Raw genomic sequence first — 12,033 nt, 5'->3', positions numbered from 1 at the left:
CACCACCATTAGCCATACATTTTTACCAGCGATGAACAAGAGCCTGTGTGCTGTGCTCATGAAAATCTGCACCAGTGGAGATGACCTGCTGTTTCACAGTTGCTATGATGGCATCATTGCTGAAGTGCACCACTCACCACATCGCTGTGCTCACGTCCACCGTTTGGTCATATTCCCCTTCAGCAATCATCAATGACTGTCAGTGCAATTTTTTTCTGCATGGAGAAATTCAGTGACACACCTTTGCTTCATTTGTACTTCTGTGTCATGTTACATTCTGTCAGACTGTCCCTCTACTGCTGTCTGTCACATGACAACAGCATGTAATGAAATATTGATAGAAAGTTCAACCTCTACTGCCATACCACCAACATCTGCCTCTAACGTTGTGGGCCAACTCAATTTAATATGAGGAATTACTTGGAACAGCCCTCATACTAACTTGTAATTTCATAAAACATTTCATTCTAAATTGGTAGAAAAGTAATGCTGAAATTGTATTCCTCTGATCAGGTTGAATATGTGATTTATAGTTTTTCATTTAAAAAGATGCAGTAACATATCCAGAAAAATTTCAGATGCAACCCAAACAAAAGTTGTATTGTACATGTTTTGAACCCTTATTTACTGTGGCTCTCAGTTCAGTTTGCTGTGCTTTCTCTGTTAATTTAGAAGCTAGAGATTTCTGAATTGAAAATGTGTATCTGTTTTTATTGCAGCAATATTACTGCAGCAATATTTTGTTTCTAGCACAGCATATTTCTGTTTAGAGCTCCCTAGCTGTGTCTGTAGGACAAAACAAAAGACCACTCTTTTCTTCAGTAGCATTTACTTTCAGTTAGGTTTGGATCTTGGTGGTCCAAGGGGTCTGTATGGAATCACTTTCACTCCTTTCCGATCTGTTATCTACCAGATTTGTGAAGGGTTTTGTATGCTCTTTGGAGTAGCATGCTCTTTTTGCTTTGTAGAAAGGATCTTTATGAAGCTGTTTGAAACTAATATTAATATAAACTAATATTAATATAAACTAATATTAATATAGCAGTGGAATACCAGGTTTGAGATAAATCATCTGTCTGATGTACTAGTTCTAGCATGCAGCCAGGTTGTGTCAGAACAATTGAAACTTCAGGAGTTCCAGTAATGCCAGTTGTGGGAAGAAAGCTTCCTGTTAACTACTTCAGAATGCTTGGTTGCTGAGTGCAATTTTTAAAAGACCTATCGCTTCCCGATTCTGTGCCATAAAGGCAGTATCCAAGAAGTAAAGTGATGCAACTAGAGTCTTTTGTGTTTGTCACTACTCTGTGGAAGTGCTTAAAACAACACTAAATATTTCTGTAATTACATGACTCATTTAACCTGTCTTCATTAACAGAATTACTACTCTTCATGCCATGATTCAAGGAAGTGCTTCTAGTACTTAGTTTTCAAAGCTTCCTTCATAACTTCAGTGAAATTATCAGCTTGTTTACATTCAAACTATAAATCAAATGTTCTAAATGGCACTTATTGGTTGCATTAGCAGTGCAAACACATCGCTCTCCACAAGTCCCATTACTATGTGGGGAGCAATGCTAGTGTTCTTACTGCAGAAGTTACAAAATTATGAAGCACTGAGATTATGAAGCATTGACATTACCACACTGAAAGGTGAATAGCCAGGAAGATGGTTTTGGGAATGCTGAGAAATGATTTCTTTTCCCAGTCTATTGATGGAGAAGAGTGGAATAAGTATGTACTACTGTTGATTAAATTTACTTTGACTGTAGGACATGCTTTAATAGAAAATAAAGTTCTGTCTTTATGTTACAGATCTCTGTAACATGGTAACTTAAATGTAAAGCCAGTTTATCTGGCTACTTATTGGTTTCACTTTTGCCAATAATTCCTGTTAAGCACAAGATGTACCCATGTGATTGGTACTGCTGTAAAGAATGACATTATTTCTGCTAGCAAACACAGTGCTTGATAAGTAAAAATTTTAAGGGCAAATATCCATAATTATGAAGATCACTTCTGATCTTCAGTAAGTACTTCAGTATATATTTTGTGTTATTAAAATGAGCAGCCTAACATCTCAGGCTGTTGAAGAAAGAAATAAGAGAAGATGAAAAACAAATACTATATTTTTAGGATATGGAGCTTGGATAACTTATTATTATTTATAGTAATGTAAGGATAGATCAGTGTACAAATAGAAAAGAAATTCATTTGTCTTTCTAAGTTTCTAGAAATATTTATTCTTTGACTTTTTCCCATGCAAGTTAATATTTTCCAGAACAATCTTATTTAGAAGACTTCAGTGTCAATTATTCTGCTACCCTAAAGACAACATAAAGGTGTGAAAACAACTACAGAAGAGTGTTTCAGAATCAGATTGTCATTGCATAATTTTGTGTTTATTTTTCTTCCCACTTGAAGACTCTCTAGCATGGTTGTCTATTTCCTATGACTTAAAAAAAAGAAATAAAATCACACTTGGTTTTCTTGATTCCTGATATACATGCAAATACAAGGAAAAAAAAATCACCACTAGACTTAAGTTTTACAATCAGAATGAAAACCTACTCAAATATAATAATATAGAAATGACTCTATATGTGTTTAATTTCTGGTGAAATTGTATGTTTAATCATAATTTAAGATTTATCTAACAGTAAAAGTTTGTAAGTTTTCTATTGTCTTTGCAAATACTTAAAAATAGTCTCCATTTTCAATGAAAAATGCCAAACTTCCAGGCATAAGAGAAATTAGTGGTAAAGAAATCAAATTATTTCACATTGCCTACTAAACAGAGCACTAAAAACTATTACTGAAACAAAATTATTTGTATCTAGCTTAGCAGCTAGATTGATGTACCTACCAATCTCCGTAGCTTACAAAGTGTCATATTGTATTAGGATGGCAAAATAAGTTGCAATGAATGTAGTTCACATGAACCTGAGATATTTCAGGTGTTGCTTAAAATCAGAAATAGTGGCATTTTGGCCTGAGCCAAGTAGGTGTTGTGTGGAAACAGGTAAACAGTCCAGTGCAATACTGTGAAATGTAAAAGATGAATGGAAGAAAAAAAAATCAACTAATAATCTCCCCTTGATGTGTGAAAATTTTCTTTTGTTTCCTTTTTAAATTTTATTTTATTTTTTCTTTTTTTTTTTTTTTGTAGCTGATTTTGGTCTTGCAAAGCAAAATGAAGAAAACAGCAAACTTGCATCAGTAGTGGGAACCATTCTGTACTCTTGGTAAGTACTACTGCATACAACATTGTGGAACATGCAACATTTTTTCTCTTGCCCCTTCTTGTGCATTGGCAGTAATGAGTTAAGTTGGAAGAAAAACGAAATGTCTCCTGTTCACAAAGTATCTGCCAATTAGGAGAAAAACCTGATGCAACATAATATCCTAAGTAAAACTGGAAATGGCTTCATTCTGAATCATTTCTGACACCAGCACTGTGTCTGTGGCACTGACAGAAGTTAACAAGCCTTTTCTAACATTGATTGTAAATCTTCTTTTCTGATGACCACATGTGATGGTTGTACACCTACCCAAATTCTTGGCTCATGTCCTCGTAATAAGTTATTAAAAGTTCTGAGCTATTAAAGGGACTACTAGTGGTTCTTCTCAATTAGGAGGAAAGGTCAAGAACTCAGACTTTTGCCATCTGAGAATAATGAACGTTGCCACTTTTGAGACTTTTAACTTGAGATTTCCTAGAAGTCACTAACTCTTAAATGGCTCCAGAAATGAGTCTTTGTAATGTGTTAAATGTTTAAGTCTATACCTTAAAGACTAATGCATAACCTGAAACTGGGTAAGGCAATTGCAGTGATGCATTAATTTGTTCCCTCTGAATTCTCTTGTAGTATAGCACAAATCATGAGTGATGGCTTGGGTAGTTAAGAGTTATAAGATTTTGGTGTGATTATCTCCTTATCATCTTTTTGGAGCTTCTTAATAAAATTGGTTTTTGTTCACTTCTCCCTGGGCAGCTGTTGATGGGAACCTAATGTGCTTTTTTGGACAAGTTATTTGCAAATTGTTTGCAAGCTACAGTAATCTTTAGAAGTTTCAGGTTACAAACCCTGCCCCAGTGGTCCTCTTGGTCATAAGATGTAATTTTCTTGTCCTTTTTTCTCCTGTTCACTTCTGTGCAAAATGTAACTGTCTTTGGGTCTTTTCACGTTTTGTGGGAAATTACTCTTTGAGAGTAGCTCTGCAAATATCTTACAGATTTGAATATATATACACACAAATATCATGGAGGCAGTGATCCCTGCCTGCACACCATCAGAAGACAGAACAAGGAGAGGCTGTGTATGTCTTTGTATTTAAAATGTATACTGGCGAGAAATTTAAAGTGGTGGGTAAAGTACTGAAGTCTTTCCAGTACCACGGCCATTTAAAAATGTGGGAAAGGTTTTGCCAAGAACTGAATGCATGGATTGCCACTTTTGATGTATTTGGTTGGTTCTGTGCATGACAGAGGTGGTTTTTTTTTTTTTTTTTTTAGATAACCTGTTCACAAATAACTGACTGTTTTTAACAGAAGTGATGAGGCTGAAGGACAGAAGTCAGAGTATAGAGTTATGCAGTGCTTGAACTTTTTTTTTTTCCTTTTCTTTTCATTTGGATGATTTAAACTGAGGTGAATGGCTTGAAAGTAATCAAAATATTGGGATTGCTTACCTTGCAAGAGCAGCAATATTAGTTCTTGCAGATAAAAAGGTAAGGATGGAGAGAAAGAGCTATGTGACAAGACAACATTGTCATTTTAGAGTGGCAGAAATTGGCTTCTTCTGAATTGACAGGAAAATGGTTGTGGGGAGTTTGAATTGCAACTTACCCTTCTTGGAGGAGTACAGAAACCAAATAATAAATGTCAAAATAAATAGTGGCTGATAATTATTTTTTGGACTTGGCTATACATCATTATGCAGGCTTAGATAAAAACATATCTCTCTGTGTACCAAACATGACCTGTAAAAGAAAGTACTGAATCCATTTGTTAATCTATTTTATTAAAAACTAAGTAATCACAAATAACAGCAGACCCGGTTTCATATTTAAAGAGGAGCTTACAAATTATTTTTTCCAACAGTGATATATTCAAATTCTACTTCATACTATTCTTATTCTAACATCACACTAATTAAATTCCTTTTAATTCATTGTGTCCTTGAATTGAAAAACCCAACAATGTGTCCATTTAGAATACAAAATGTATCAGATGGATTTGTTTACACTTAATACATAAAAAATTGAGGAGATGACTGCTTTAGGGAATTGGTAATGAATTCTGAAGTGATTTTCCAGCTCATAAATCATTGGAAACAATCTGTTCCAAGTTGATGTTGACAGAGTCTTTATTATCCAGCTGTCTTGAACACCTACCCAAAAGAGGTGGCAAATTGTGCATTGTAAAAAGAAAAAAAAAAAAAAAAAAGAGAGAGAACACAATGGAACAATGTTTACTTTGATGTATACCCACCACTCACCACTTATTTGTTTCACAAAGTGGATTATAATGAAGGTGTATCAAAAGCAAGAGGTTATCTACCCTTATCAACTCTGAAAGGGTAGATCACGGCAGGACAAGGGGAAATGGTTTTAAGTTGAGGGGGGGAAGATTTAGGTTGGATGTCAGGGGGAAGTTCTTTACAGAGAGAGTGGTGAGGTGCTGGAACAGCTGCCCAGCGAGGCTGTGGATGCCCCATCCCTGAAGGTGTTCAAGGCCAGATTGGATGGGACCCTGGGCAGCCTGGTCTGGTGTTAAATGGGGAGGTTGGTGGCCCTACATGTGGCAGGGCAGTTGGAGATTCGTGATCCTTGAGGCGTCTTCCAACCCGGGCCATTCTATGATTCTGTGAAGAGGTGAAGAGATGCAAGTAAAAATTTGTTGAGTCATGTTTATGGTAACTGCTTTTATGATTATAAAAAAGAATACAGAATTTTTTTAGAAAAAAATCTGGGAAACGTAAATTTCAAGTTTGGTTGGCATGCAATTCCTTAAGAATTTGAATGATCTTGAAAAGCTGTTGAAAAACTGTAAAGAAGAGTAAATATCTTAGGTGTCATTAAGAAGCAGGTAACAACATTTCCCACTAGTTGTGGTTTTAACATGATCTTTCTGAAACATCGTTATTCTAAAATGTCAGAGAGCAGGTACTCAAAACTATACAGAAAGTTTTCTCCTCCTGGTGTTTTGAGGAAAATTTTATTTCCTTTAATTAGAGGTAATACTGTATTTTTGTATTTTCCATTATTGTTGTGGCTGTGAAAGACGATTCCTGGACCTTAATTTCTTTTTGTGGAGTACATATTCAGTCTGTATACTGTGTTATATTACCTAAACTTCACTGAACAGCTGGCTCCTGGAGAGGACATTCGGTTTGATTAAAAGTGTGACAGAAGTTGAATAATTCTTTCAGTGTATGAATACTTCATTTTTATAAGAGGATCTTCTGAAAGGCAGTAAATAGAAGTATTTACTCTGATAATGAAACATAGCAGTGAAAAGTAATTGTGATAGAGCAGCTTTAGTTTAGGCATTGGTTTATAATAAGATATGTCAGCAAAAAGCTCTGTGCAATTTGAGGTGCAACATGCCATTCCAAAAAAGATAACTAGATGAACTTCAGGGAAGAACAATAAAAGTAATTGACAGTGATTGAATTATGAAAAGAAACCTAAAATGTCTGAAGTTTATACAATTTTTATAAAGTAACTAAGTTTGACTAAATAACAACAGAAAATTCACATTTGAAATGTAGACAACACCACATCCAGTCTTAAACACACTTATACATGGGAGAAAATTTTACATGATGTAAAATGTAGTAAGAAAGCTTGTAAACCTCTGTACTGACATCTGGAAAAATGTTTCAATAGAAATGATAGAAGTCCCTACCTAAAACATAATACTATACATGAGAGAATTCTACATTCTTGGACTGAAAGAAAGCCACTTTGGAAGTGATGTGAACTAGTTCATACAAATTTTTTTTTTTCTTCTGTCTATGGATCCTAAGACGGGAAGGATTTTGCTCAGAAATGCTTAGAAGTATCTTATAAAGTCAATGCATAGGTTTTCTTGATGAAAGTTCATGTGAAAACATGCAGGTTAGTTTATACTTGTTTTCTGACAAGTGAGTGCTGCTGATATGGCTTCTAAAGAGTTACTTTAGTACTTGAAAAAATATAAAAGCGCAGAGTATGTAGTGGTCTTATAAACTCAGTGATAGATTTTAAACTGCTGAAAGAACAAGTACTATTCTACCAAGACAATATATTGTAAACAAGCAATGTCTTTCTTGGAAATAATTTCTGCTATGGGACTTGTATCACAGTTCTTTTAATATGTATAGATTTGCTTCTTTTGACTAAATGACTTAAGATTCTGGGTTTATAATCACTTTAGAACAGATAACTATCATTAATACTTTATTATAATAATATTGGACTTTTCATCAAACTCTTATATGAGCTTTAAACATCTTCTAGTCCAATGCTACTGGTCTTTGTTCGCAAGAGTTTTTTCTCATTCATTTCTCTTTTAAGTAATGTCAAATAAGCTGCATTGAGGTGAACAATACTACTCTGACATCTGAACTGCAGGACATGAATAACTTTGGTGGCTTTAATCATCTTAGGTTAAGTTGCCTTTAATTATATTTTTCATGGAGGCAGCTCAAATTTTCCACATCTACAGTCCTCAAACACCTTGTTTGTGGACAGCCATTCTTTACAGAAGCATCATAAAGAGGATGAATATTATTAATACCACGTGATTTTAGACAGATGTATGTTTGTGTTTGAAAAATATATCTGTTCTTAAGAAAGTTTCTTTTTCCTGGACTACCGATCAAAATCTAGGTTCTCTACTTATTCAGCTATATGAGCAGAAGTCATTGATTTTATAACAAAAGAGGTAAATGCAGTGTTATCCAGAGATATAACAGTGAGTTTGCCATATGCCCTCGCTTGCAAGCAAGCAATTGGTATAATTTTATAGAGGTCTAGATGCTCAGTTAGTAAACTGAGAGATGAAACTTGAAAATGAGTTGCTAAAGGCTTTAGTTTGTTCCTAGAAGGAATTTTAGTGGGAATGTAGAGAAGAAAAATGGGGAATTAAATATTTTCAACATCATAGAATCAGTTGACAGTTCAGTTTACATCAGTTGTCCTGTTTTGTTTCTGGACACTTTCTCATGTATGTTAGGTTCCAGGAAATCCAAATACTTAAAGTTATCTAATTGATATGTTGTTGTCAGACAATAATCTCTATATGACTGGATTTCATTTTGCTTCGATGTAGCCATCCAAAAACTAGACATCTAATTCAAGTCAAGCAGTTAGATGACTACAGAAAAAAAATTGTCATTTCCATAATGAATTTCATCCCATCTTTCTTGAGCAGCTATTTTAGGGTGAGATGAATCAAACTCTCGATGTGCTTTTCCCTCTCCATTTGCGACAGAGGGAGCTGGAACACTAACTTATCATAAATCTAATTTTCAGGAGTTTAATTTTAGGTGAAATTAACACCTTATGTGAAATTGGTTATTTGATATTTAAGTTTATTTTTGAGATGTTATAAAATAGGACTTGCTACTGCTTGTAGTCATATTCTTGCAAATAATTATTTTTTCATATCTCCCTTTCAGTTTTGAATATTCATGTGATTTCTTGTTAAGCTTGGCTGTCTTGTACAAAGTACACCAAACAGAATTTATTCTAGAAGGCATATAGCTCAATAAGCAAAATCATTTACCATTTTTAAGTGTTCAGATTTCTGTTAAATTGAGAGAAGACAAAAGGTTTTTCCTTTTGTTGATCTGTTTGTGAAGTTACAGATTTGAGGCCATTCCCTAAAGCATTTTGTAGGAAATGCTGTTGTAATTCATTGGAAAATTTGTCTGGTTAGAAAGAATCAGTTCTGAAAACTATCTGTCATAAAATCATCGGATGAATAATCCTTTGAACTGGAAGAAACCTTTAAATGTCATCTAGTTCCAGGGGTACCTATAGCTGGATCAGGGTGCTCAGAGCCCGTCCAGCCTGATCTTGAATGTCTCCAGGGCTGGGGCATTCACCACATCTCTGGGCAGGCGGTTCCACTACTTCACTACCCTTACCACAAAAACCTTTTTCTTATATCCTCTTTTTATCCTTTATATCCTCTCTTTAAGTTTGAAACAATTTCCCCTTGTCCTGTTACAGCAGACCCCTGATGCACATTGCCAACACCTTTTAGAATATGAATGTTTCAGTTTCTGGGTACATGGGTAGCGCTTTCCCACAACTTACAAATGTAATTTGTCTACAGCATTTCTGTTAAAACTGGCAGCCCGACATTCTGCTAGTTATTTTTATATGCTTAAGAATACTTGATGTGCTGTCCATGGAACAGTGCTTGCCTTCAGTAATACAAATAAAAAAGCACGTTGAAAAGAGATTTTTATTTTTCAGGTTTCAGAATCTGACTTTTACCTCCTCTTGCTGTTTTAGACTTTGTACCATGATGCATCTGAAGGAAAAGTCAGTATAAATTAGCACTTCAATGTGTTTTTCTGCTTTATGTCTCCCAGAAGCTCTGTATGTAATACTGGAACACTAAACTATGTAAAGATGGTACTTTGATTTTTCCTTGTATTTACCAGACATGCATGTGATGATCTTGAAAATTCAGAAGCATAAAACCAGTTGAAACAATGATACAATTTTGAGCTTAATTAGGTATATATTTTTTTACTGTTAATGTGAAATTTGCTTCTTTATAACGTATGTTAGTAATGGAAACATCACCTTTTCTGATAGAGCCTTTAAGGCTTTTAAAATTGTCTTGAAATAAGTTAAAAAAAAAAAAAAGCCTAGAAACATGTAGTAGTTTTGCACACTGGCAGCAAACTTTTTTTCCAAATCAACAAATATAGTGTATAAACAAGAAGGTCAAATTCAGACTTAATTGGATCATTAAAAAATATTTTGCCAGTATATCCACACATTGTATTGTGTATCCTGATGAGAGGAAATAAGATGACAAATACACTTTAACTTTTAAAAAGCTGATAGAAACCCCTCAGCTGGGTACAGTTTCATGGGCTTTTATGTATAGCTTCAATACTTCTGGTCAGTTTGTAAAATGTTCTCAAATATTGATAACCTGGTCTTTGCACTGCTTTTTTTTTTTTTTTTTTCCCAAGGTAGGTAAATATTACTTGATAGATAGTAGTAAATAGATAGATAGTACTAAATAGAATTTGTTTTTATGTAGAAGTATATATACATATATACATATATATATATATGTTCGTATGTACATAGATGAAAATATACGTAGATCGCTCGGAAAGTAATGCCTCCTATTTCTTTCCATGGAAACTACAATGGATACAAAAACAATAACAGTAATTGATAGAGCAAATTCTCAGCTACAGAACACTATTTTTCAACATTGTCACCACTATTAACCAATTTGCACAGATGAGTAGTCCGAGATGCTCTTTGTTTCATGGAGTGACAGCTGTGCGTGGCCATCCAGAACATGTCTTATCTTTCACATCACTGTTGCCACTGCTGAAATGCATCACCCTTTACCTCATTGTGCTCACATCCTCTGTTTGGTTTCCAGAAATATTCAGCAAGTATTGAAAAATGTCAATGGGTTAAACTGTTTCAATGTGGAGGAATTCAATTACACCTCTTTGCATCCTCTGCACTTCCATGTCAGACACCATTCTGTCAGACTGCCCCTCTGTTGCCATCTGGCAACAATATGTAACAGATATTGGTGGGAATGCTCAACCTCTACAGCTCTACCATCACTACCTGCCTCTGATGTTGTGGGCCAATATAATAAAATGGGAGGCAATACTTTCAGAGCTGTTCTTGTATAGATATGTACAAATATACACACACACATCTCTATATATAAAACAAGAAGTGTTTGTACATGTAGAGATTTAATTCAGTTTAGACAGCATGAGGCAACAGAAACAGTGAACATCAGTGAGATTTATCCTTCCATTTTAAAGATACTTTAAAAATAAATGCTTAAGCAATGAAGTGTTTATTTGCTACTGCTCTGTGAGATTCAGAAAGAACTCACTTTTACTAGCAATGAAGGTTTATATGTGTAAAAGCAGTGAAAATATAAAGTTGCTAGGAAAAGATAAAATATTCCATCAGGTAAATACATGAATCTTTCACTGTCAGATATGCATGCTCTTGTAGGACAAGTGCAAAGATGGTAGAACACAAGTATGTACCTCCCTAGTCTACTTTTGAAGAAGAACACAGAAGCCCTCAATGTAAAAGTCTTCTGCTCTGTTCAGCAGATTTTTATATAGATTTTGTGCTCAGAAGAAATATTCTGAAGGTTTATACATATTTTATTAATTTAGTTATATTTTGATTAACTATTCTTTTCTTACTTACAAAAGGATAAAAAAAAGTTTCAACTGAACATTATGAACTAAGGCTAAACCTGGCAGTTGTTTCAGTAGAAGCTATTTTTATTTCTATTACTGTAACCTCTTGGCAGTTGTTTATTATGTCCCCTCCCTACAAAAACAACAACAAAAAAACGGGGCCTGTCAGCTTCAGTTGTTTTTAAGACTGTGATACAAATTGCTGCAATGAAATTATTCAAGTTAAAAAATAACTGGAAAAATAAAATCAGCTATGCCACTCCTAGGTCAACACAAATGTGTAAATACACATTGACGGACCAAATTAGAGAGCTTACTTGACTGGAAATAATTAATAATTAATAAACTAACTTTCTTAATAAAGGAAGGTAATGCTTGCTCTAGAAAATGAAACTACTGAAATTATACTAAGGGGAGCGATAATACATGCGAAAGTTATCTCTCCTAGCTGACTTCACCCATTTTGAAATTACATTCACCATCTGGTGGCAGGAGGATTTATTACACTGTAAAATGGCAAACCAAAGATAGCAAATTTCATCCCTGCCCCTGTACATTTTAAATATTGGTGGAAATGATTAATTTTCTATCGTCAACGAGG

At 34.5% G+C, this 12,033-nt stretch overlaps 1 protein-coding gene across 1 annotated transcript in view; it reads left to right on the top strand.

Annotated features, from left to right (window-relative positions):
* The window catches only part of NEK10 (NIMA related kinase 10), an 83,237-nt gene that overhangs the window by 22,242 nt on the left and 48,962 nt on the right, over positions 1–12,033 (top strand). The window contains exon 22 of the mRNA XM_052692286.1: positions 3,167–3,242. Coding sequence (XP_052548246.1) covers positions 3,167–3,242 — 76 coding nt within the window. The remainder of the gene's footprint in view (positions 1–3,166; positions 3,243–12,033) is intronic.

Source organism: Tympanuchus pallidicinctus, unplaced genomic scaffold, assembly GCF_026119805.1.
Source record: "Tympanuchus pallidicinctus isolate F22 unplaced genomic scaffold, pur_lepc_1.0 scaffold3, whole genome shotgun sequence".
Lineage (NCBI taxonomy): Eukaryota > Metazoa > Chordata > Aves > Galliformes > Phasianidae > Tympanuchus > Tympanuchus pallidicinctus.
This window is presented reverse-complemented; position numbering and strand designations above follow the sequence as displayed.